This window comes from Budorcas taxicolor, chromosome 6 (assembly GCF_023091745.1).
Source record: "Budorcas taxicolor isolate Tak-1 chromosome 6, Takin1.1, whole genome shotgun sequence".
Taxonomy (NCBI): Eukaryota; Metazoa; Chordata; class Mammalia; order Artiodactyla; family Bovidae; genus Budorcas; species Budorcas taxicolor.
This window is the reverse complement of record NC_068915.1, coordinates 103,273,288-103,293,946: the sequence shown is the minus strand read 5'-3', so window position 1 is coordinate 103,293,946 and position 20,659 is coordinate 103,273,288. Positions and strand designations below refer to the sequence as shown.

The following is a 20,659-nucleotide window of genomic DNA, read 5'->3' as shown; positions in this document are numbered from 1 at the left end:
ACCTGTCTGAGCCTCAGTTTCTTCATCTATAAAATGGGGATAATTGTCCCTGCCTCATAGGGCTGAGGGAGAACCCCATGGGGTATGTATATAAAATGCTTTGCCCAGGCCTGCCACTGGTGAATACTCAGCAAAGTTACACATTGTTTATTCTCTGCCATTTTCTGTAGCAGAAATTACACTCAATAAATATTTGCTTAAGAAAACAGTACGTGCAGCTAAAAAAAAAATCTTGCCCATTAGGAATTCTCAGGCCAGTGGGAAAGACTGAATCATAACCAGACCTTTGCACCCTAGTGTGGGAAGGGCTTGGACAGAGGGGTGGTAGGAGCAGAGAAGGCCTCCACTCCAGCCCTTCCAGGAGAATCGTGCTTATTCTGAGCTTGAACAGTGAGGAATTAGGCATGTGGCAAAGGAGAGAGGTGGAGAAGGGAATGCCAATCCACTCCAGTATTCTTGCTTGCAGAAGCCCATGGATGGAGGATCCTGGCAGGCTGCAGTCCACGGGGTTGCAGAAAGCCGGACACGACCGAGCAGCTACTACAGACAGAGGAGACGGTAGAGGGAGGCAATGGCAGGGGACAGGCACGGGTCAGGGGGTTCCAAGAGCACTCGAGGGTCGGTCAGTGGTTTCCTCTGGCTGAAGGAGGACCACAGGGTGAGGAAGCTGGAGAGGCAAGCAGGTCCAGGCTCACAGGGGCTCTAACGCCACAAGCAGACGCAAGGCTGGGCTGGTCACGATGGTAATGACGATCATGAAAAGGCTTTCACCAAGGAGGAATTCAAGCCCACCAAAGCTTCTGAACTGGGACTGCCCAAACTGGGCAGAAGTGGGAGAAGAGACACTGATCATCTGCACAGCTTCCTTCAACCTGGGATTTCTTAGTGAGGGTATGCCTCAGCCATTTTACAAATTGTATCACAGATCTTGACTTTTGACCTAGAAATTCAGTGCTGGGAATCTGTCCTCAGGATAATATCCCAAACAGGGTCAAAGAATTATCCACAAAGAGGTAAATCAAAATGAGTGACAAGATACCACACCACTAATGGCCTAACACTCAGCTACTAAAATATCCCCAGGATTTTATTTATCTATTTATGGCTGTATGGGTCTTTGCTGATATGCACAAGCTTTCTCTGGTTGTGGTGAGTGGGGGCTACTTCTTTTGCTGCAGCCCACGGGCTCTGGGGGCGTTCAGGCTGTAGTAGCTGCGGTGCACGGGCTTCACTGTCCTGCGGTAAGTGAGATCCTAGATTCCCAGACCAGGGATTGAACCCACGTCCTCTGCACTGGCAGGCAGACTCTTAACCACTAGACCACTAGAGAAGTCCCTCCCCAGGGATTTTAAAGGATAAAGCACAGTGCTAGAGAATAAAATGTTAGGTAGAAAAGCAAAATACCAAACTCTCTACATGGTAGATCTTTCTGGTAGTATCTGACTCCACCCAGTGCAGACTTTGGGGTGCTTCCCCATGTCCCCATTGCCCCTTGTGCACCCCTCCCCCACAATGCTCATCACACTTCATGGTCATTGGTCATGTGCCCATCTCCTGCTAGGCTGGATACCCCTCCATTCCCAGAAGAGCTCCTCTGTGTGACTCATCTCCAAATCCCCAGGGACCATGCAGGGCCCTTACAAAGTTTTTAGCAAATGTTTGCTGAGTGGGAGGGGAGGAGGTGACAGCCAGGAAGGAAGGAGAAGAAAGAGTGTTTGAAAAGACAAAGGGCATGAGGAAAGAAGAGTGAGATAAAGGAGTGATAAAGAGGGAAGGAAAATGAATGAAAGAGGGAAGAAGGAAAGGGAGGAAGCTGGGGGAGAAATAATGAAAAAAGGAGGACAGAGTGGACTGACAGATCCGAAATCTCTGTTTTATGCTTTTAACATTCCCTGGAAGTCTAACCCTGCTGCCTGGGAACAGGAGCTTGCTTAGTGCAAATCCTGTTCAATACACGCGAGGTTGTTCAATATGGGTGGGGCCCGCCTACACCTTGGTGCTGGGCAGTCATCACATCTCCATGGGCAAACATCGTGGGGAGCAGAACAGCAGCACAGAGAACGGAAGGCTTTCTTCTCCAAACCCAACCCTAATCTCCCTTCCAGCCCCAACTGCGAGGAGAGAGTAGGTGTTGGCAGGATGCCTTTGCTCTCTTCATGAACATCAAGTACCATGTTGAATGCCACTTATGAAAATTAGCCTTTACAGTTTCCGATATTTCTACCCACACAACAGCAAAATAAACAACCATCAGTTAGGAGGGGAGGTCTGGATCACACTGTATCTCGTGTATCACTTTCCTCAGGGAAGCATGAAGCCTCCCTGAATTCTGTTCTCCTTCCTACATGGTGGGAATAAAGTCTGTCATTTCCAAAGTAAAGTTAGAGGAACAGAAAACTCATTAAGCTCTGGGGAGCTTTAGAAGAAAAACAAGGTTCCACTCTCATCAAACCAACCACTTACCCCAAAGTCACTAATTTAGCAACCTTGGCTGCTATCTGGAAAACATTAGAGAGTGAAAGTTGCTATTACAGAGACAGAGAAAGGCAGTGACTATTTCACCAAGGAGAGGATGTTTGAGCTGGGTTCTGAAATATGAGATGCTCATGAAGTTGGAGGAGGGCATGGCAACCCACTCCAGTATTTTTGCCTGGAGAATCCCTTGGACCTAGAAGCTTGGCAGGCTACAGTCCATAATGTCACAAAGAACTGGACACAACTGAAGTGACTTAACACACACACACATACACACAGGCATAAAGCAGAAAAGTGGAGGAGAAGTGGAAGATTCCAGCAAAATAAATAGTATTCACATGGCCACAGTTCTGAAGTTTTCAGGTTCCATGAAGTAAATGAGGACTGGAAAGCAGTATTGTATGCTGTCCATGGTCCTGAAACACCACTAGGCACCTGGAAACAGATTTCCTGAAACCCTGTGATGAACTGTGGTTTCCCTGGAGGTTCAGATGACAAAGAATCTGCCTCCAATGCTGGAAACCCAGGTCCTATTCCTGGGTCTGGAAGATCCTCTGGAGAAGGAAATGGCAATCCACTCCAGTATTCTTGCCTGGAGAATTCCATGGACAGAGGAGCCTGGTGGGCTACGGTCCATGGGGTCACAAAGAGTCAGACACGACTAAGCAACTAACACTTTCACTTTTTGATGCTGAAGATCTGGCTCCCTCCTACCTCACCCATCCATGGAGTTCTTCACTGCTTTTCTTTCTTAGATCACGGCGTATCTGTAATCTTTATATTCCCACAGATCAAAAACAATCATGGATTATGCTTCACATTGTACGCAACAGCTGGTTTCAAGTACATCTCACTGAGTGCCACCGTTTCAATACTTTAATTATTCCACTCAAGAAATTGGGGGGAGAGCCTGTGACACCCCATATCCCCTCTCCTACCATGCTTCACTAGTTCACACACTGGAATCTGGGGCCGGTGGATTTTGTCGTTGTTCAGTCTTGAAGTCATGTTTGACTCTTTGCAAGCCCATGGACTGCAGCAGGTCAGGCTCCTCTGTCTTTCATGATCTCCCAGAGTTTACTCAAATTCATGTCTATTGAGTTGGTAATGCTATATAACCATCTCATTCTGCCGCCCTCTTCTCCTTTTGCCTTCCATCTTGCCCAGCATCAGGGTCTTTTCCAACGAGTCGGCTCTTAGCATCAAGTGGCCAAAGTATAGGAGCTTCAGCTTCAGCATCGGTCCTTCCAATGAATATTCAGGATTGATTTCCTTTAGGATTGACTGGTTTGATCTCCCTGGAGTCCAAGGGACTCTCAAGAGTCTTCTTTAGCATCACAATTCAAAGGCATCAATTCTATGCTCAGCCTTTTTTTTGGTCCAACTCTCACATCATTACATGAATACTGGAAAAACCATAGCTTTGACTATATGGACTTTTGTTGGCAAAGTGGTGTCTCTGCTTTTTAATACACTGCCTAGGTTTGTCATAGCTCTCCTTCCAAGGAGCAAGTCTTTTAACTTCGTCAGTGGATGAGTGAGTGCCAAAAATAGGGGTACTGGCTTTATACAAAGAGGGCAACTCCATCCACTTACAGGCTGTAAGTGTGTAGAGGTTTTGATCAGGCTGCCTGATTTATCAGTGGGAAGGGGCTCAGAGTAAATAAATGACAAATTACTCCTTGAAAGATGAAGAACCTTTTTGTGTCTGAAGGGCAAGCACAAAAACAAGTCTCAAAAAGGTAAGGGATGTGCTTGTTCATGCATTGAGTGCAGGTAGAATTGCTTTCTCATAAGGTAAGGAAATGTCAAGGTGAGTTCTGAAAGTTCTTAGCCTTTTAAACTCTACAAGCCACTGACTGACATTAAGTCACTGACTCACGCTTGCAGCTCAAACATTCAACTGGACAGGCAGCTATGCCCTCCACTCATGCAAGTGCAACTCACAACATGGCACCAGAGCCTAGATAATGCTGCAAACCCACTGGGATTCCAATCCTAGTGGTTTTGTCAAGATTTTCAATTGCCAGATCTAGTTTATGGGACAGGATTTTATGTTATTAACAAATACCTCAGACGTTCTCGACGGAGACCTTCTGTGCTAGACTGGGTTCTTTCTTTCACATTCCTTCCTGCCCTCTCACCCTGGCCATGCTCTAGTGTGGGTGCAGGGCTCTCCCAGGTGCACCGACTGTGGGTGTGCCTGCATGACTCGCTTTGACCAACAGACTGAGAGTGGATGTGAGTGCACCAATCTGAGCATAAGCTTCAAGAGGCGGGTGGGTTTCAGCTCAATTTCTTAGAGAGTTCGTCCTCCACCATGAAAACCACAGGACCCAAGGAATGATGCCTTCTTCAGTCTGAGTCTCAGAATGGGATGCTGTGAGGAGCACAGCTGATTCAAACAGAAACCTGAAGACAAGTCTAGCTGAGTCCAGCTAAGCCTCTGCCACCCACAGACCTGAGAACAACAGGTAACTCTTGTTGTAAGCCACAGGATTACGGGGTTGTTTGTTATGCAGTATTATTGAATCAAAGTGAACTGATACACCATCCAAAACTTGTGCCAGGAGCCACAGCCCCAGTAGCTGCTGTCTGATTTTCTAGCTCAAATACTTTATAAACCTATGACTCTGTTCCTACCCCTGATGACCAGATCCCTGTTTCTTCTAGGCTCCCCTCACAGTTGTCCCAACCAGCCTCCCTGCAGCAGCAAGAGCTACCTACAGTGCAGCTGCATGCTCTTATTAATTCACAAAAATCATTTGCCTTTGGTTTTGCCTCAGGGGACAGCCTGTCAGCCAGCAGCCCTTTGCCACACTTTCCAGGAAAGCAGCCCTGGAAGTGGCAACAGGCCTGAGACTGAATGTAATGAACACACTTTGTTCTCCGCCCGCATGAGGAGAGGACCCAGCGGCATCGCCCTCCTTCACGAATCAGAAATACAGGTGGTCTCCAGGGGCTGCAGGATTTTCTGAGAGCTCAGGCCCATTTCCATGGCAACTGCAATTTTAACAGCGAGATCTCAGGTTCCACTGTACCTAACAGACATTCAGCAAATACTGATGAACTGAATATCTGGTTTTAAAATAACACAGCTCTGTCATGACCCCAGGAGCGGGCAAGGTCTTCAGGCTTCCTACAGAAGGGAGAGGCCAGACAAATCTGGATGTATGTGGAGACCCATTTTTGCACTTCCTTGTCTCTGCTTTTGATCTTATATAAGGCAATCTTGGCAGAAATCCTTTGCCTTCAAGAAAACTACATTCCCAAGTACATACAGAGGACCAGTTGAACTACACGGATTTTCATTTCTCATTCATTTTTTTTCCTGTTTTTAATTCTGAAGTCACATTAAGAAGCAGGTATTATTGCTACAAATAAGCAAACTCAGAGAAGTGACATAATCTGCTCAAGGTCACCCGGACAGGAGATAATGGAGGCAGATTTGAACCTAGTGCCACTGGGAACCTACCAAGTGACACCCCAATGCCCTGTGACAGTTACCCCAGTGTTCCTAGGTAAGATGCCTGCGCCTCAGTTCCCTGCTTTGAAGAATGGGAATGAGCAAGAATAGATCATACGTATCAAACCCATTCCCAACGTCAGGCATCTCGCGGACCTTCTGATAGGATTGCTATGAGTGTGGCCAAAAGGGGGTAGGCAGATTAAAGGCTCTGAAGCTTGGAAAGGGCTCTCCAGTGGTAAGACAGGAAATGCAGAGTCCTATTCACCCAATAAAGATGTCCTGGGTGGCACAGTGGTAAAGATTCTGCCTGTAATGTGGGAGCCGCAAGACATGCAGGTTCAATTCCTGGTTCAGGAAGATCCCCTGGAGGAGGAAACGGCAACCCACTTCAGTAGTCTTGCTGGGAAAATGCCAAGGACAGAGGGGCCTGGTGGGCTAGAGCATCACAGAGTCAGACATGACTAAGCATTCACCTAACAATTACTGACAACGCCTCCTGTGAGTCAGATGCTTCCACACTTACTATCTCATTTACGGCTCATTTAACAAGGAAGCAGTGCTGTCTGCTGGCTAGGGACATGGTGGGTAGAGGCCAGAATGCATGAGTTCTAAGCGGGCCCCACACTTATTACCCTTGTTCCTTAGGCATGTTTACCTCTCTGTACTTCAGTGTTCTATCTGTAAGGCAGAGAGTGGTTTTGAAAAAGTAAAGGAATTGATGTGTAGACAGAGCTTAGTGTCTGATTTATAAAGTCCTTGCAACCTGGGGAAATAAATCTCATTCAAAAGCCCAGTTCCATTTTCAGCTTCTCTCTAACCTCTCACACCCCAAACCCAACATCTATTCCAGAAGTATCCTTATACCTATCTGCTGATCTCCACCTCCCACTGCACCTGCCCCAGGTCAGCCCTCTTCCCCGTCTCCCTGCTGCCTGCCTTGACCCCTCCCAGTGACCCCAGCCAGTGACCTTTCTGAAACACAAATGCAGCCATGTCATGTGTGTGCCTAGTCGTTCAGCCGTGTCCGACTCTTGGGACCCCAGAGACTGGAGCCTGCCAGGCTCCTCTGTTCATGGGACTGACCATGGTGTGCCTCTCCTTAGACCTCTCTCCAGCTTGCACTCACATGCAGGCTAAAGTACGCCTCCCAGGCTCTTCCTGGTCTGACCCCTGTCCTCTCCCAGCGTTGCACCATATTCGTCTATTCACACTACAGTCTGCTTATCTAAGGCCTCCCAGGTGGCGTTAATGGTAAAGAACCCTCCTGCCAGTGCAGACAGATGTAAGAGACATGGGTTCGATCTCTGGGTCGGGAAGATCCCCTGGAGAAGAGCATGGCGCTTCTCCAGTGTTCTCCACTCCTCCACCCCAGTGTCTGATTTATAAAGTCCTTGCAACCTGGCGAAATAAATCTCATTCAAAAGCCCAGTTCCATTTTCAGCTCTCTAACCTCTCACACCCCAAACCCAACATCTATTCCAGAAGTATCCTTATACCTATCTGCTGATCTCCACCTCCCACTGCACCTGCCCCAAGTCAGCCCTCTTCCCCGTCTCCCTGCTGCCTGCCTTGACCCCTCCCAGTGACCCCAGCCAGTGACCTTTCTGAAACACAAATGCAACGACTTCCACCACTTCTCCACTCCAGTCTTCTTGCCTGGATAATTCCATGGGCAGAGGAGCCTGGCGGGCTACGGTCCCTAGGGTCTCATAGAGTCAGACGCGACTGAAGCAGTTTAGCGCTGCACTGCACCCTGGCTCTCTAAGCCGCACTTTCACAGCCCTGAGCCTTGGTCTATGGCATCTGATACCTGGACTTCCTGCCACACCTGCTCTGCCCATTGATTTCCAGCTCACCTTGTCAGGCGCAGCACTCTGCCTCCAGGAGTATGTGTTCACCTCTTGGGAGTTCCTATAGCATACAGCTTGTACTCCTTAGTAGCATCATTTCACATTTCATCTTTTGGCTCATTTTTGTCTATTTCACCCATGATACTGTGAGATCCTTCACCCCAGAGACTACAGCTTACTCCTATACAAGTTGTTACCTGGGTGACCTGTGGTAAGAACTTAATCTCTGTGTTCCAGTTTGTTTTTTTTTTTCCTTTCCCCCGTTAGTGGAGCTAATCAAAGTACCCAACTGACAGGATTACTTAAGTAAAAGCTCTTGACACACTAAATACTGGCCTATAAAGCCCAATGCCTTATGCTGAATGTTCTGTGTGTTTTGGAGGAAGCAGGAAAAGCTTCCATTGCTTTTATCAGCTTCTCAAAGGAGTCTGACCCTAGAAAGTATTTAAACCAGTTTGCATGTGTGCTAAACCACTTCAGCTGTGTCCAACTGTTTGCAACCCTACAGACTGCAGCCCACCTGGCTCCTCTGTCCATGGAATTCTCCAGGCAAGAATACTGGAGTGGGTTGCCATTCCCTTCTCCAGGGGATCTTCCCGACCCAGGGGTTGAATCCGCATCCCTTATGTCTCCTGCATTGGCAGGCGGGTTCTTTACCACTAGCACCACCTGGGAAGCCCAAGCCAGTTTAAAAGGAGCCCAATAACTAAAGTTTTATTTTGAATCCATTTCATTCTCCATGCTCAGAAATAAAGAACAGCAAAAAGAAAAAAAGGCGAGGGGGGGATAGGGAAAAAAGGAAAGAAAAATCCAAATATTGTACTTAGAAATTGCACTGAAGAACTGGGGACATTTTGAAGAACAGAAGGTCCTAGGTAACTGAGAAATATCTTCCAGATCGTCCAGGAATATCCGTGTGAAAGAGGAAGGCATCTCTGAAAATTTCTGAGGGCAAAAGGTAGACTCTCTCTCTACATATGAGATTTTCCAACAACAGAGCTCCCCAGGAGTAAGCAGGCTGGTGTACAAAGTGGTGATCTCCCTGCCACTGGAGGTAAGCAAGGAGAGGGTACTTAAAACTCCTACACTAGAGGGGAGGCTGGGGGAGAAGCAATGGACACTCTTTTCTGTGGCCTCAAATGTATAAACACAGAGAAATTTACAAAATTTAAAAGCTTCTTCTCAACTTTGATGCTGTATAAATCAAATATTTGCTTAGGACTGAATCCCTAAGAATCCCTATGAATACGGTCTGATATTAATGTAAAGTACATGCGTGCATGCTAAGCTGCATCAGTCATGTCCAAGTCTTTATGACCGCATAGACTGCAACACACCAGGCCTCCATTTGCTACATAAATTAAGTGACTTACCAAAATTACACAGCAAGTAAGCAGAACAGCTAGGATTCAAACGCAGACAGTTTGACTTCAGAGTCCACATTCTTCCATTCTGGCTTTATCACCATCCTCCCAGCTCAAGAACTTCTAGAGCCTTCCTATTACCCTCAGAATAAAGTCAGAATTTCCTATACTTGGAGCTGAATTATCTACTCCAGCTCTGTAAAGAAAAGGGATCTGAGGCCCAGAGAAGAACTGACTTGTCCAAGATCAAACATCCCATTTGCATTTGAGCCAGACTTAGAACGTGTGAGCTATTTCTGTCACTCTGAGCGCATTCTGCCTGATGTCTAAAGCCCTGTAGAATTCTCCAGCTCCCCAGCCATTCAAATGTATTTCCAGTTCCTCACCCTCAGATTCAGCTAGGTAAAATCCTCACTCTGCTGACCACATTCATTCTCCAGCTCAGGTCTTGCCCAAGCTATTCCACCTGCCTTGCATGCTCTTCTTGTGTCTCCACCCTCAACACCTAGCTCATGCCATCCCCCAAGCCCCCAGAGACTAACTCCAATTGCTTCTGGCAAAAGCTGAGCCGTCCCTTCTCTGAACACCTCTAACACCTGTGCTCTATTCCGCAGATCACTCTCTGGTCATTTTTCAGTCATTCCAGGTATGTGCAATTTTCCATTTAGCTGGAAAAGTGAAGATCATGAAATATGTGTTTCTAATCACCCATTGCATCTTGCACAATTCAAGGGACAGAAAAGATCTGCAGTTAACAGTCGCTGATTACCTGTCATTCTGTATCTTCATCTCCTGTGTTGCGGGGAGGGAACTGTCATCTGTTAGCCACTCACTGTGTGCATTCGCAAATGTTATATTATGTGTTTTCACGTACTCAGTCTTGGCCAAGTTCATTATAAAACACAGGCGCTCAGGTCTAAGTGTGTACAGTTATGTTATAGAAGACGTCACAACGCAGTATCTTGCATGCTCTCTGATACACCTTTTAAGAATCTAATTTAAAATAATTTTACCCCAAAGAATATGGCCAACTACTTCTTGTCTGATCATGAACTTGACCAAGCTGAGACTGTCTGCTTCTCTGCCCAAGATGGCACAAGCCCCGACTCAGAACCAGATTCAGGACCAGATGTCCGCTAGCACTCCTCTTGTGGGCCAGATCACTGGCACGTTTGGTCTCTGCTCTTCCTAGAGTCTCAGTCCTGCTATTCTACTTCCCTCCGATTTCACTAGATGCAAGACAAATCCCTGTAGGCATCTCAAATTCTTTGCATAAAAAGGCACCAAGATAAACCACATAGTTAAAGGTAGGCTGAACACCATCTTTAGGAAGAAACAAGCTTTTTGCACATCTGTCTATTAGGTAGTTGAGTCTGATGTACTTTTTTATTTAATGATCACTTTCTTCCCTGCTCATCTCATCTTGAATGTTTGACTTAACACACACACACACACAAAGAGTTCAATCAGACAGTGACTATTTTAGCAAGCAGACCGGACTATCTGCTCTTCCCTGCTTGAATGGACCTCTTCATTTCTCCACAGGCCACCGAAGAAGCTTTTAAGACTCTGTAATATCAGTTTACTCTTTGAGAAACAGGTTGCCTTCCGCAAAAAAACCCAGTTAGAAATCATACAAATCCTCTTTTTAAAAAATCTTTTTGAATGCCATAATAGTCTGCAAAAATCACAAATGATCAGTACACATGGTCTTATTCGTAACAATAATAATTCTTGAACCATCTCAGTGGACACTCCTGCCTCCCCTTCAGTGGCTCCATGGGGACACAGCGCATCTGCAGAGCCACCAGCCTTTGTTTGTTCAGAGCCACGCCCAGGATGCCCTACTCACTTAACCACCCAAGTGGGCACCAAAAACCCGCTTTAAATTAATCCCAGCTGTGCCATTAATTTTTTAAAAACCCACACGTGAAAGGGAGCTTTATTAATATTTTAAACAATCCTTGGGGGCTGAAGCCAAGTGTTTCGATTTTTTTTTCCCTCTTCTCTATCAGGCTACTCTAGTATCTCAAAAAAGGCGGAGGCAAGGAATAGAGGAAAAGACACCGGAGTCAAGATGAGTAGAAGAGGGCTTCCGTGATGCAGCTGTCTTTGTCCCCACTGTGCCCTGTCTGGGGTGTCCCTTCTCCTCTGCTCACATCCTCTCTCCTATCTCTTGATTTCACTGCCAAAGCTGTGACCTTATCCCCTTTGTTCAGACGAACGAGCTGAGGCTCAAGGGGGCACAGAGACCCAACATCAAGGGGACTTAAGGATGTATCTTGGTCCTTTTGACAGCCCCCCCGACTTGGTCTCTCCACAGGCCACACACACACCACGGCTGCCAAAAACATCTTACCTGTCTCCAAGGTTTGCTCTAATTGCACAGAGAAGCCGCACTTGGATGCAGAGGTCGGGCTCCGCAATGCTGACTCCCCTTCAGTTTCTCCAAGGGGTCACACTCTGGCCTCAGGGCCTCCCCTGACTCTCAGAGAATCCCCTCCCTCCTCCCTAACTCCCTCCCCCTTCCAGAACTGGGTGTTGTTGTGGTGGTCCCCTCAAGCCTCCTGTATTTCCCTTATAACAACCCCCCCCCCCACCTCCCTACACACACACACTTTGTTGCCATTTCAGGCTGAAATGTCTGTCTTTACTAAATTCTGAGAAGGTGAAGGACACGCGCATCTTATGTCCACTTTCCTTAGCACACAGAAGGTGCATGGAACAGACCAGATCCTATTATTATTATTAACCTAGGAACTGAGTACTGTTGAACAGGTTAACGGAGCAGTAAGTGAAAAGCCAAAATGCCCGTCCACTCACTGAATGGCATGCCGGTTCTTGTCACTTCTTATGCATTATCAGCCAAAGATTCTCCAGAAGCTGTGGGCCCTACAAAGGAGCTCCATCCAAGTCCATCCTCTCTGGCTTCTCCTCTTAAACCACACACCCTTCTAGCTGGAGTGGACTACGTGCTCAGTGGCTCGGTCGTGTCCGACTCTGTGACCCCGTGGACCGCAGCCTGCCAGGCTCCTCTGTCCATGGAATTCTCCAGGCAAGAATACTGGAGTGGGTTGCCATGTCCTACTCCAGGAGTGGACTATGTGGGCTACATCACACACAAATGCCTTGTCAAGGGCCACTTTTCCAGGAACTAAGGATCATTTTCAGCATCTCTCCTCCCCACGCTACTGGAGCTGCCAGAGCCACTCTCTCTGACTCTCCTTGACACACAGGTCGACTGCCTGCTTTGCACAAAGGACTAAAGAAGCACGATCAGGATCGGCCAGAAGTTCTGAAGCCCTTGCTGTGTGCCCACCAAACACGAAGCCCTTTGCCAGGGTCCTCTTGAATGAATGCTCCAGGGTCCTGTGAAATGGCCAGGGCTTGGCACACTCTGGAGAGCAGAGCCCCAAGGCTCAGAAAGGAGGCAGAGCAGGGCTGAACACCCAGATCCATCTGGTATAAAAGCCGGGCCAGTTCAGCTCCACTCCAGAGGGCCACAGCCAGCAGGCAGGGAGACTAGTGCGGTCGTGTAGAGAGCCATACAACTCCAGAGGCACTGCTCTCATAGACCCACCTCAAAGACCATCTTGCTAAACTTCCTTCGTGGAAACGGGGGTCCCGTACAGGGTACAGATCTGCTCTGGTCCACAGCCACAATGGTACCCAGGCCTCCAAACTCATCAATCACTGCGTCACCTCCATCTCCTGCCTCAGATCCCTTGAGGGCAGTGTCAGAATCCAGAAGCTGGGACTGGCTCCTACAAATATTCCACACGTTCCTCCCACACTGCTTGGCCCTGAGGCAACCACATCCCTCCTGTGGATTCTTAGCCAGCTACAGCATTAAGGGATTGGTTGCATATGCCTCTGTGTCTCAGAGGGCAGGGATTAGGGATGGCTGGTGGCCCCCATCTTCAGGAGTCACATCTCTGGATATGACTCAGCAAAGGTCGGCTGACAAGACCTGAAGCTGGGCCAAGGGGTTTTCTAAGGGAAGACTCAGTCCAGAGTTGGGCAGGAGGCAGGGCTCTTCCGGAGAAGCAAGGGGGCCAGCCCCCTCCCAACCTTCCTCTCAATTGCGCCCCAGTGCTCCAGCCTCTGAGAGCTTTAGGTGGACAATGCCTCCTTCAGAAGGCTTACCGAGAAGATTCAATAAAACAAGATTCACAATACACCAGGCAGAAAAGTGGGTAACTTCAGTTCCTTACCCCTTAGCCAATGTGGCCCTCCCCAAGGTGCTCTGGGGCCATCCCTGAGCTTTTATCCCTTCTGGATAAAGGAGGATGCTAGGTTTCCTGTCTCAAACCTCAAGCATCTTCTCGAGGATTCCATGGAGATGGAATTCCAGCAGGCCATCTACGTGGCTGCTCAGATACTAGCCACCCAAGGCCCATGGTTTTCCCCAGCACCCGAGGTCCACATCCCTCAGGAACGGTGTGGTTCAGCCCTAAGGCCCGGCAGGCAAGGAGGATGGAGGCCAGGTCTCCGGGCCCCGCTGTGCCCTGAGCTCCCCACCCTGAGACAAAGCCGAAAGACCTGGGATCCTTTGTTTCCGGCCACACCCTGGGACCCAGAGGACGGCTCAGCCCCCAGCGCGATTCCTAAACCAACCCCCCAGTGTTAACCCTTTCAGGGCCACAGCCCCCCCGCCCCGCCCGTCTCCCCATTAGGTTATTTTTAGCTGCCGTGAAGACTGGGAGGGGCTCCTCCATCATGGCGTTTGTCTCCAGGTCCAGACTTCCACTCCACTGGTCTGGGCGGGAAGTGGGGGGCAATAGACGACCCTTTCCCCTCCTTAGCAGGCAAGGAACGCTGCTGCGAGAGGCCAGAGCTGGACGGTGCAAAGCCCCCCCTCTATCCCCGCGCTGGAGTTTCAGCTCCAGGACAAGGAAGGAGGGGGTTCGGACCCCCGCGCCCCTCTCTCTTTTGTTCAGCTCCGCATCCTCTCAGTCCGCGCCATCCTCTGGCACATCCCGTGGCGAAGGGGGCGGGGGGCGGTGGCCGCGGGGGAGGCGGCTGCAAGCCCGCGGGGAGAGGGACCCGAGGCTCCAGCCCCGCCCCGCCATGCGGGGCTCCCCCTCCCCCCCATTGTCCCCAGACGCTGGGGGGGAGGGGGCTCCAGAGCCGAGCCCGGCCCCGCCCCACCCGCCGCGCCGCAGGAAGCCTGGCCCGCCGCCCCTGCGGACCCTGGCCGATCCTCGGCGGCGCCCACCGCCCCCCCTCCCCTGCCCCGAGACCCGCGGGGCTCGGGGGGCGGGGGCCCGGCTTACCGTGATGTGCGGGATGCTCTTCTTGCCCTGGTAAGACATGGCCCCCTCCCCACCTCTTGCGCCCTCGGCCCGGCCGGGGGACTTTGTGGGGCTGGCTTTCGCTCGGTGCGGCTGTCTCTCGGTCCCGCTTCCCGCGGGCGCGGCGACAAAGGCCCCGGCCCAGTGACGAGAGGCACGGAGCTCGGCTGCCCGCGGCTGCTCGGCCCGCTCGCCCGCCGCCGCCGCTCCGGCTGCCAGCACCGCCCGGCTCCGCGAGGAGGGCGGGACGAGGGCGGGAGGAGGGGGCTGCAGACAGACAGCTCCTCCCGGCGGCGCGGAGCCGAGCCCGATTCGCCCCTCTCGCCTCGAACCAGGAAGCGCTTCCCTTCCGATCACCCCCTTCCCCGCACTCCGCCCCCCGCCCCCCAACCAACCAGCCCCGCCGACCCCCGCCCCGCGCACACGCCCTCGGCTGGGCCCCGGCCTCGCTCTCGCGATTGGGTAGGTCTGGTTTTTTCAGGGCTCTTTTGAAAGCCAGAGATGGACTTCGGATGCGCAGACGGAGACCATCCGCAGCGCCACAGGTGTGCGGTCCCGTACGGGGGCCGGGGCGAGGGGGCTCCGGGAACATCTGTGTGGGGGAGGGAATGTGGGCCTGATGCCCAGAATCCCCCTCCCCCTCCCTCGGCTGCTGGAGTGTTTTGAGGATACAGTCCAGCAACCTCCCGCCTTTGACCTCTCATTCCACAGCCTCCGTTTGTCTGCTGCGCCACTCGCTGCACAGCTCAAGCATATATCCAGCCCCAAGCCCAAGCCTTTATTCAAACTGTGCCCTCTCTCGGAGTATCTTACCTCCTCTACCGGACTCATCTCTAATGCCTTTTCCATGAAGCTTTTCTCTGCCACCCCTCCCACCCCAATTACTGAACCCGTCTCTCCGGGGACTCAGTAGGAACCTCCCTGCAGAAGCAGGGACCCCCTAAGACAAGGCCCTAATTAGTGGCTGACCTGCTCTACCGTCTGCAGCCCACCCCCTCACACCACACAACCCCCTGCCGATGGGGCCACCGGGTCATTCCCAGAGCCTGCCTACCAGACAACGATTGCTGATTTCAGAGCCAGACCATTGTCACTAAGATCCCCGCAGCCCTCCGGGGCAGGCTAGGGGTCAGGCGGGGGAGAGGGAAGTCCTGGTTCCCAGTGGAGAGTGAACACTAACCCCAGCACCCATAGGTCCAGATGGTGCTTTGGGGAGAGGTGAGGAGCAGGCTTGGGCATGGCTTGATAAACTTGGCAAAAGAAAGAAAAAAGAGAGCCCTAGCAAGCCCCCATAACACTAGACAGGTGCCCCAAATCTCCAGGCAAATTAAAATGCCGACCTTGTCACTTTCAGCCTACAAAACTCAAACCTCGGGCACAGGCTCTGTTAAAAGACCCCATCTTGTAAACGTCAAGCTGCCACCCAGAGGAAGGGTGCACTAAGCGTGCTAAAGCCCCCCACCCCCACCCCCCACCTCTCAGTTTAGGGCCTGAAGCCCTTACCTCCATCACCACTTGGGAGCCCGTCCTCCAGTCCAGGACGGAGGCCAGAGTTGTCTGAGCCTTAAAATGAAGATGGGATGTTCACAAAAGAGAAACAGTTTAGTATTCCAGGAACACTAGGCCATAAGCTTCCCATTTCACAGGTGGGAAATTGAGGCTGACACACAGGTAAAATGTCTCTCAGATATAAAGCATGTTAGCTGCAGCAGAGCAGTGTCTGGAAGCCAGGTTCTGGCATACCTAGTCTGGAGGTCATTCTCCTACATTCATTCATTCAGCCTCGGCTCTGAGCTGGGTCCTAAATTCTTGCTGCTAACCGGAAATTGGGGTCTCCCTCTCCCCCGACTCTATATTCCCTTCCTCGGCGTTGCTAAGTGCTAGGTTCCACAAACCAGGGAGTCCCCAGGGCGCAGTCTGGGCAGGGTAGCTCCAGGGGTGGGGTCGAGAACTCGGGGGAGGGGCGCGGGTTCGCTATTGGCCAAACAGACCACAGCTCCGAGTGGACTTCCCGGGTACAAAGCGCCGCATTCGCTCAGCCTTGGGCCTTGGCAGACGCTGCGCCTGCGCCACCGAAACCCCTCCTCCCTCCCCCAGGAAAGAGGTTTATGGGTGGGGGGAGGGCCCGGGTACCCTCTGCAACGCGCAGGAGCAGCGAGGCCCGCCGGCTAAGGGACCCGAACCCCGTAGCCGCGAGGCCCGCGCAGAGTAAAACGCTCCCCCAAGGGAGATCACGAGCCCCTTGGCTTCACGGTCCCGAGCCTCGAGTGCTTCTGGGGTCCTTAGCGCGCCCGAGGCGCTGCCTTTTGTCCAGAAACCATGGAGAAAGGGGAGCGGGCTAAAGGGGGAGAGGAAGGAGGAATGGAAGAGGAAGCGACCAGCGTCCCCAGGGGCCGAGGCGCGGCTGCAGAGCGGTCCGGGGCCGAGCCCAGGGCCGATGCTGGCGTTAGTGACATTGACCGCGGCTCCTGATGGACGCTCTTCCACAGCCCCCGGCTGTGCACAAAGCTCTCTCGCCTCCCTGAAACTCCACCACACCATGAGGGAGGCTGGGAGATGCCACCTCCATTGCACAGATGAAGAAGCTGAGGCTCAAGAGGACGCACAGCCCTGACTGGAAACCACGGTTCTGCCGTATTGGCCCCGGCTTCTAGGTCCGCGGTCCCCGAAGCTTCCCTCTCAGGCTCTTAATCCTGGATCGCAAGTGAGGTCGGACAGCAGGGAAGGAAGTGGGGAGGGAGAGATAGAAAAGGGATACGGACAAGGAGACAGGACCCTCTCGACATCTCCCATCCTTGCCCTCTTCCCGTCCCCACTCCCGCGCACTGTAGACCTTCCGCGAGGAGCCAGATTCAGGACCACGGAGAGTTCCCGAGCTCCCCTGACAGAAAACCCGGGGTGTGCGGATGGGGGCTGAAGGAGACCCACTATTGGGTCGGAGCAACTACAGGTCGGCCCAGCCCCCATTCTTCCAAGACCCCCCCCCACCCAGATTTCTGTCCAGATCAAACTGCGGCTCCCTCACTGTATGCCTCTCATAACATTTAAGGGGAGAAGTGTTCATAAAAATGATAATAATGATAAAACTCATAATACACGACGAATGTTTATTGAATGCTCGCTACCTGGCGTCATTAACTGATTTAATTTTCACAGTGTGTCTGTCGCGCCCACCCTGGCCTGGGGTGAGGCGGGAGTGCCAAACAGGGACCCCAGCACCCATAGTGGCCTGGGACCCGGGCAGTGCTCAGACATGGAGTTCTGGGGTGAGGCGAGCATCCGGCCGTCGGGTGCTCCAGTTTCTGTTCTCCAAGCACCTGACCATATATCCCACAGCTGGGTCGTCTATCCATCCATCTTCCCCCAGTGGTTCTGGTGACCACCAACTAAAGGGAGATAAGCCATAGGGCCCAATGCCTGGCGTTCCCTCTCTCTGATGTTTCCCCCGCTTTCACGAGGAGAGAAACCTCCAAGTCTACTGACCCTGGTTCAAATCCCTGCTCTGTCTCCAACTTGCTCTGTGAAGCGAGCACACTGGGTCGTGCGGGACTCAGAAACATTCTCTGAAGGTGTCGGGTGATTGCGGTTCGCGGTTTCCAGGTCTATCTGCCCGACGATCTCAATCTTTAACCAAATCCTTCCCCCCAGAAAACACAGAGGGAGCACTCAGGAAAGGCTTAAGCTTTAAGCCGTGTAACCAGAGGCATTTCATTAAACCTTTCCCGGCGCTAGTGACATAGGAGGTGCTCCATAATTCCTCATGAGTGAGTGAATAAATGAAGGGATGAATGCGGAACAGAGCTACTCGTCTTCTTAAAGCAGAGAATGGGGACCTTTGGATGAAATTAACCCCAGAGGACCCTCTGCGCTCTAAGGGACCATGTGGCGGCTTTAGCCAACTTACTTCCCTTCTCAGAACCTCGGTCTCTCCCTTTCTGCAGAGGAGGAGCAGGGGACTGGATCTCGAAAGACCCTCTGGAGTCTCATGGACTATGCTGGCCAACCCTGACCAAGTGGCCAAACCTCTCCAAACATGCTGTACGACAGAGTGGGGGAGGGGCCTTTGGCGCTCTCCCAAGCCCGGGGGCAGTGGCCCCCAGCACTCCGGCCCCCGGGCACTGCCTCCGGGCGGCCCCACACCCCGCGCCCCTAGGACCCCGCCCCCTCCGTCCGGCCCACGCGCGCCCCGAGGGTACCTGGCCATTGTCCCGGCCGAGTGGCAGGTCGCGGGGCGCGGGGCAGCGGATGCGCAGCGCGGGTGGTCTGTCGTCGCGCTCGCCCGGCGAGCTGACGGCCGAGCCCGAGGGCTCGCTCACGTCGCTGGCCGTGTCCTCGCTGCCGCCGGGCCCCGGCAGGCCGACCGCATCAAGCCGGCCAGCACTGCGCGGCGTGCGCGCGGAGCCGCGGCGGCCCACGCTGTACGCGTCGAAGTCGATGGTCTTATTCTCGTAGGCGCCCTCCACCGCGGCGAACATGCCGCCGTACTTCTGCCGCGGGGTCTGCGCCGCGCTGCCCGGCCGCGCCAGGTACACGGGCAGGTCATCCTCCGTGTTCCACGCGCGCCGCCGGTCCGCCATACCGGTCCAAGCCCCGCTGCCCGACCGCGCCCCCACCCGCCCGCCCGCTCGCGGTCCTGGCCACCGCCGTGCGCCGCGCTCCGCGCTCCGTGCGGGCCCGCGGCTGCCCAGGCGCGACTGCGGCCCGGGCAGGGGCGGGCCGGGGTGCGGGCCGGGGCGGGGCCGGGGCGGGGCTGGGGCGGGGCCTCCGGGCGGCTGTCGAAGAGCACCGCGGCCGGCTACAAAGGACCGGGAGGCGGGGACCGCGGCGAGGGCGTGGAGGGACCGTGACGTGCCCTCGCCGCAGCGCCGAGGGCGGGCAGCCCAACCGCAGTGCCCTCGCCGCAACCCACTCCCCGCCCCCAGGCCGAGCGCAGGGCGCGAGGAGAGCGAGGGGTGCGAACCACGGGCACGCACATACTGCCAAGCACACGTAGGTTGGTATTAGCACAGCAGACAATTACGCCATACAAACACGTGAGAGATGCACAAACATGCCGGCGCACACGAGAGTCGGTTACACACACACTCCCCAGACACACTTAGTCCCTTTCATGCCCATCATTGGTAATTTTGCATACACATACAAGCTTGTATATATTCCTAGTCAGTCACGCACACATACACACACACACATAGACGCAAGCCAGAAATTCTCAGTCACCCAACCCAGCGCACAGACAGCATCACACCGAGACTGATTGCACAACCAGAGAGACGCTCACACATTGGATACTGCATTCATTCACTCAGTGCTATCATACTGAGTGCCCCGCTGGTGCCTAGCACGTTTTGGGCACTGACAACGGCGCAGTGAACAGAATAGATGGAGTCCTGCCCTCCGGGAGCTGACATTCTCCAGAGGAAGGAGACACACACACACACACACAGCATATACCGGGCAGGGCTGCACACCAGGAAGGATGAAACCGCAGGGCAGGAGGGATGTGCTAGGACCGCATTCATGCCGACAGGCAAGAGAAATACACTCTTGCACGTGAACCAGTGACTCACACATGTACACGAGGCTGACTCCTGCAATAACCCCACAACAAAGAGATTTTTCATGCCCTTATACCAAAGACTAACTCACAAGGTGACTCCAACACACACAACCCCGACAGGGAGCCCACACACAAATCCACCCCAGAAATATGAGTAGTCGGGAGCTTAAATAGCAACACGCTCCAGAAAAAGACACACAAAGAGACAGATCATTTCACACACACTGCACACACTCCTGTCGTCACCCACACAAATATTCCCCATTCCAGGGTCGCCTCCCATGACCCCGGATGCAGCCCACCCTTGCTGAGCTACGAATTTGCAGCCTGGTAGTCCCAGGCTTCCTCTGACTATGGCCAGGGTGAAGGGCATGGGGTCCGGGGGTCGTCCTGCTGCAGTTTCCCTCTAACCCCCTTCAAAGCCAGGTGCCATGTGCCTTCTCTGGATGTTCTGGCTCATTTCTCCCTGATCGTGATCAGGCAGAGGGTCTTAAGGGTCTCCAGGGACATGGTGGTCCCAGCTGCTCTTTCTGGATGGGCAGAATTGCCAGCTGCCTACCCCCGCTCCTCGAGCAAGTTCAGACATGCCATATCGGGCTGGGTGGGGACCCAGCTGGGAGCGTGAGTGCCTCCTCTTGCACCCCCCA

At 52.7% G+C, this 20,659-nt stretch overlaps 1 protein-coding gene across 1 annotated transcript in view; it reads right to left on the bottom strand.

Moving 5' to 3' along the window:
• The window catches only part of CRMP1 (collapsin response mediator protein 1), a 64,298-nt gene extending 45,269 nt beyond the window's left edge, over positions 1-19,029 (bottom strand). Inside the window, exon 1 of the mRNA XM_052641974.1 lies at positions 18,649-19,029. Within this exon, the coding sequence (XP_052497934.1) occupies positions 18,649-19,029 (381 nt within the window). The remainder of the gene's footprint in view (positions 1-18,648) is intronic.
• Between the last annotated feature and the right edge of the window lie 1,630 nt (positions 19,030-20,659).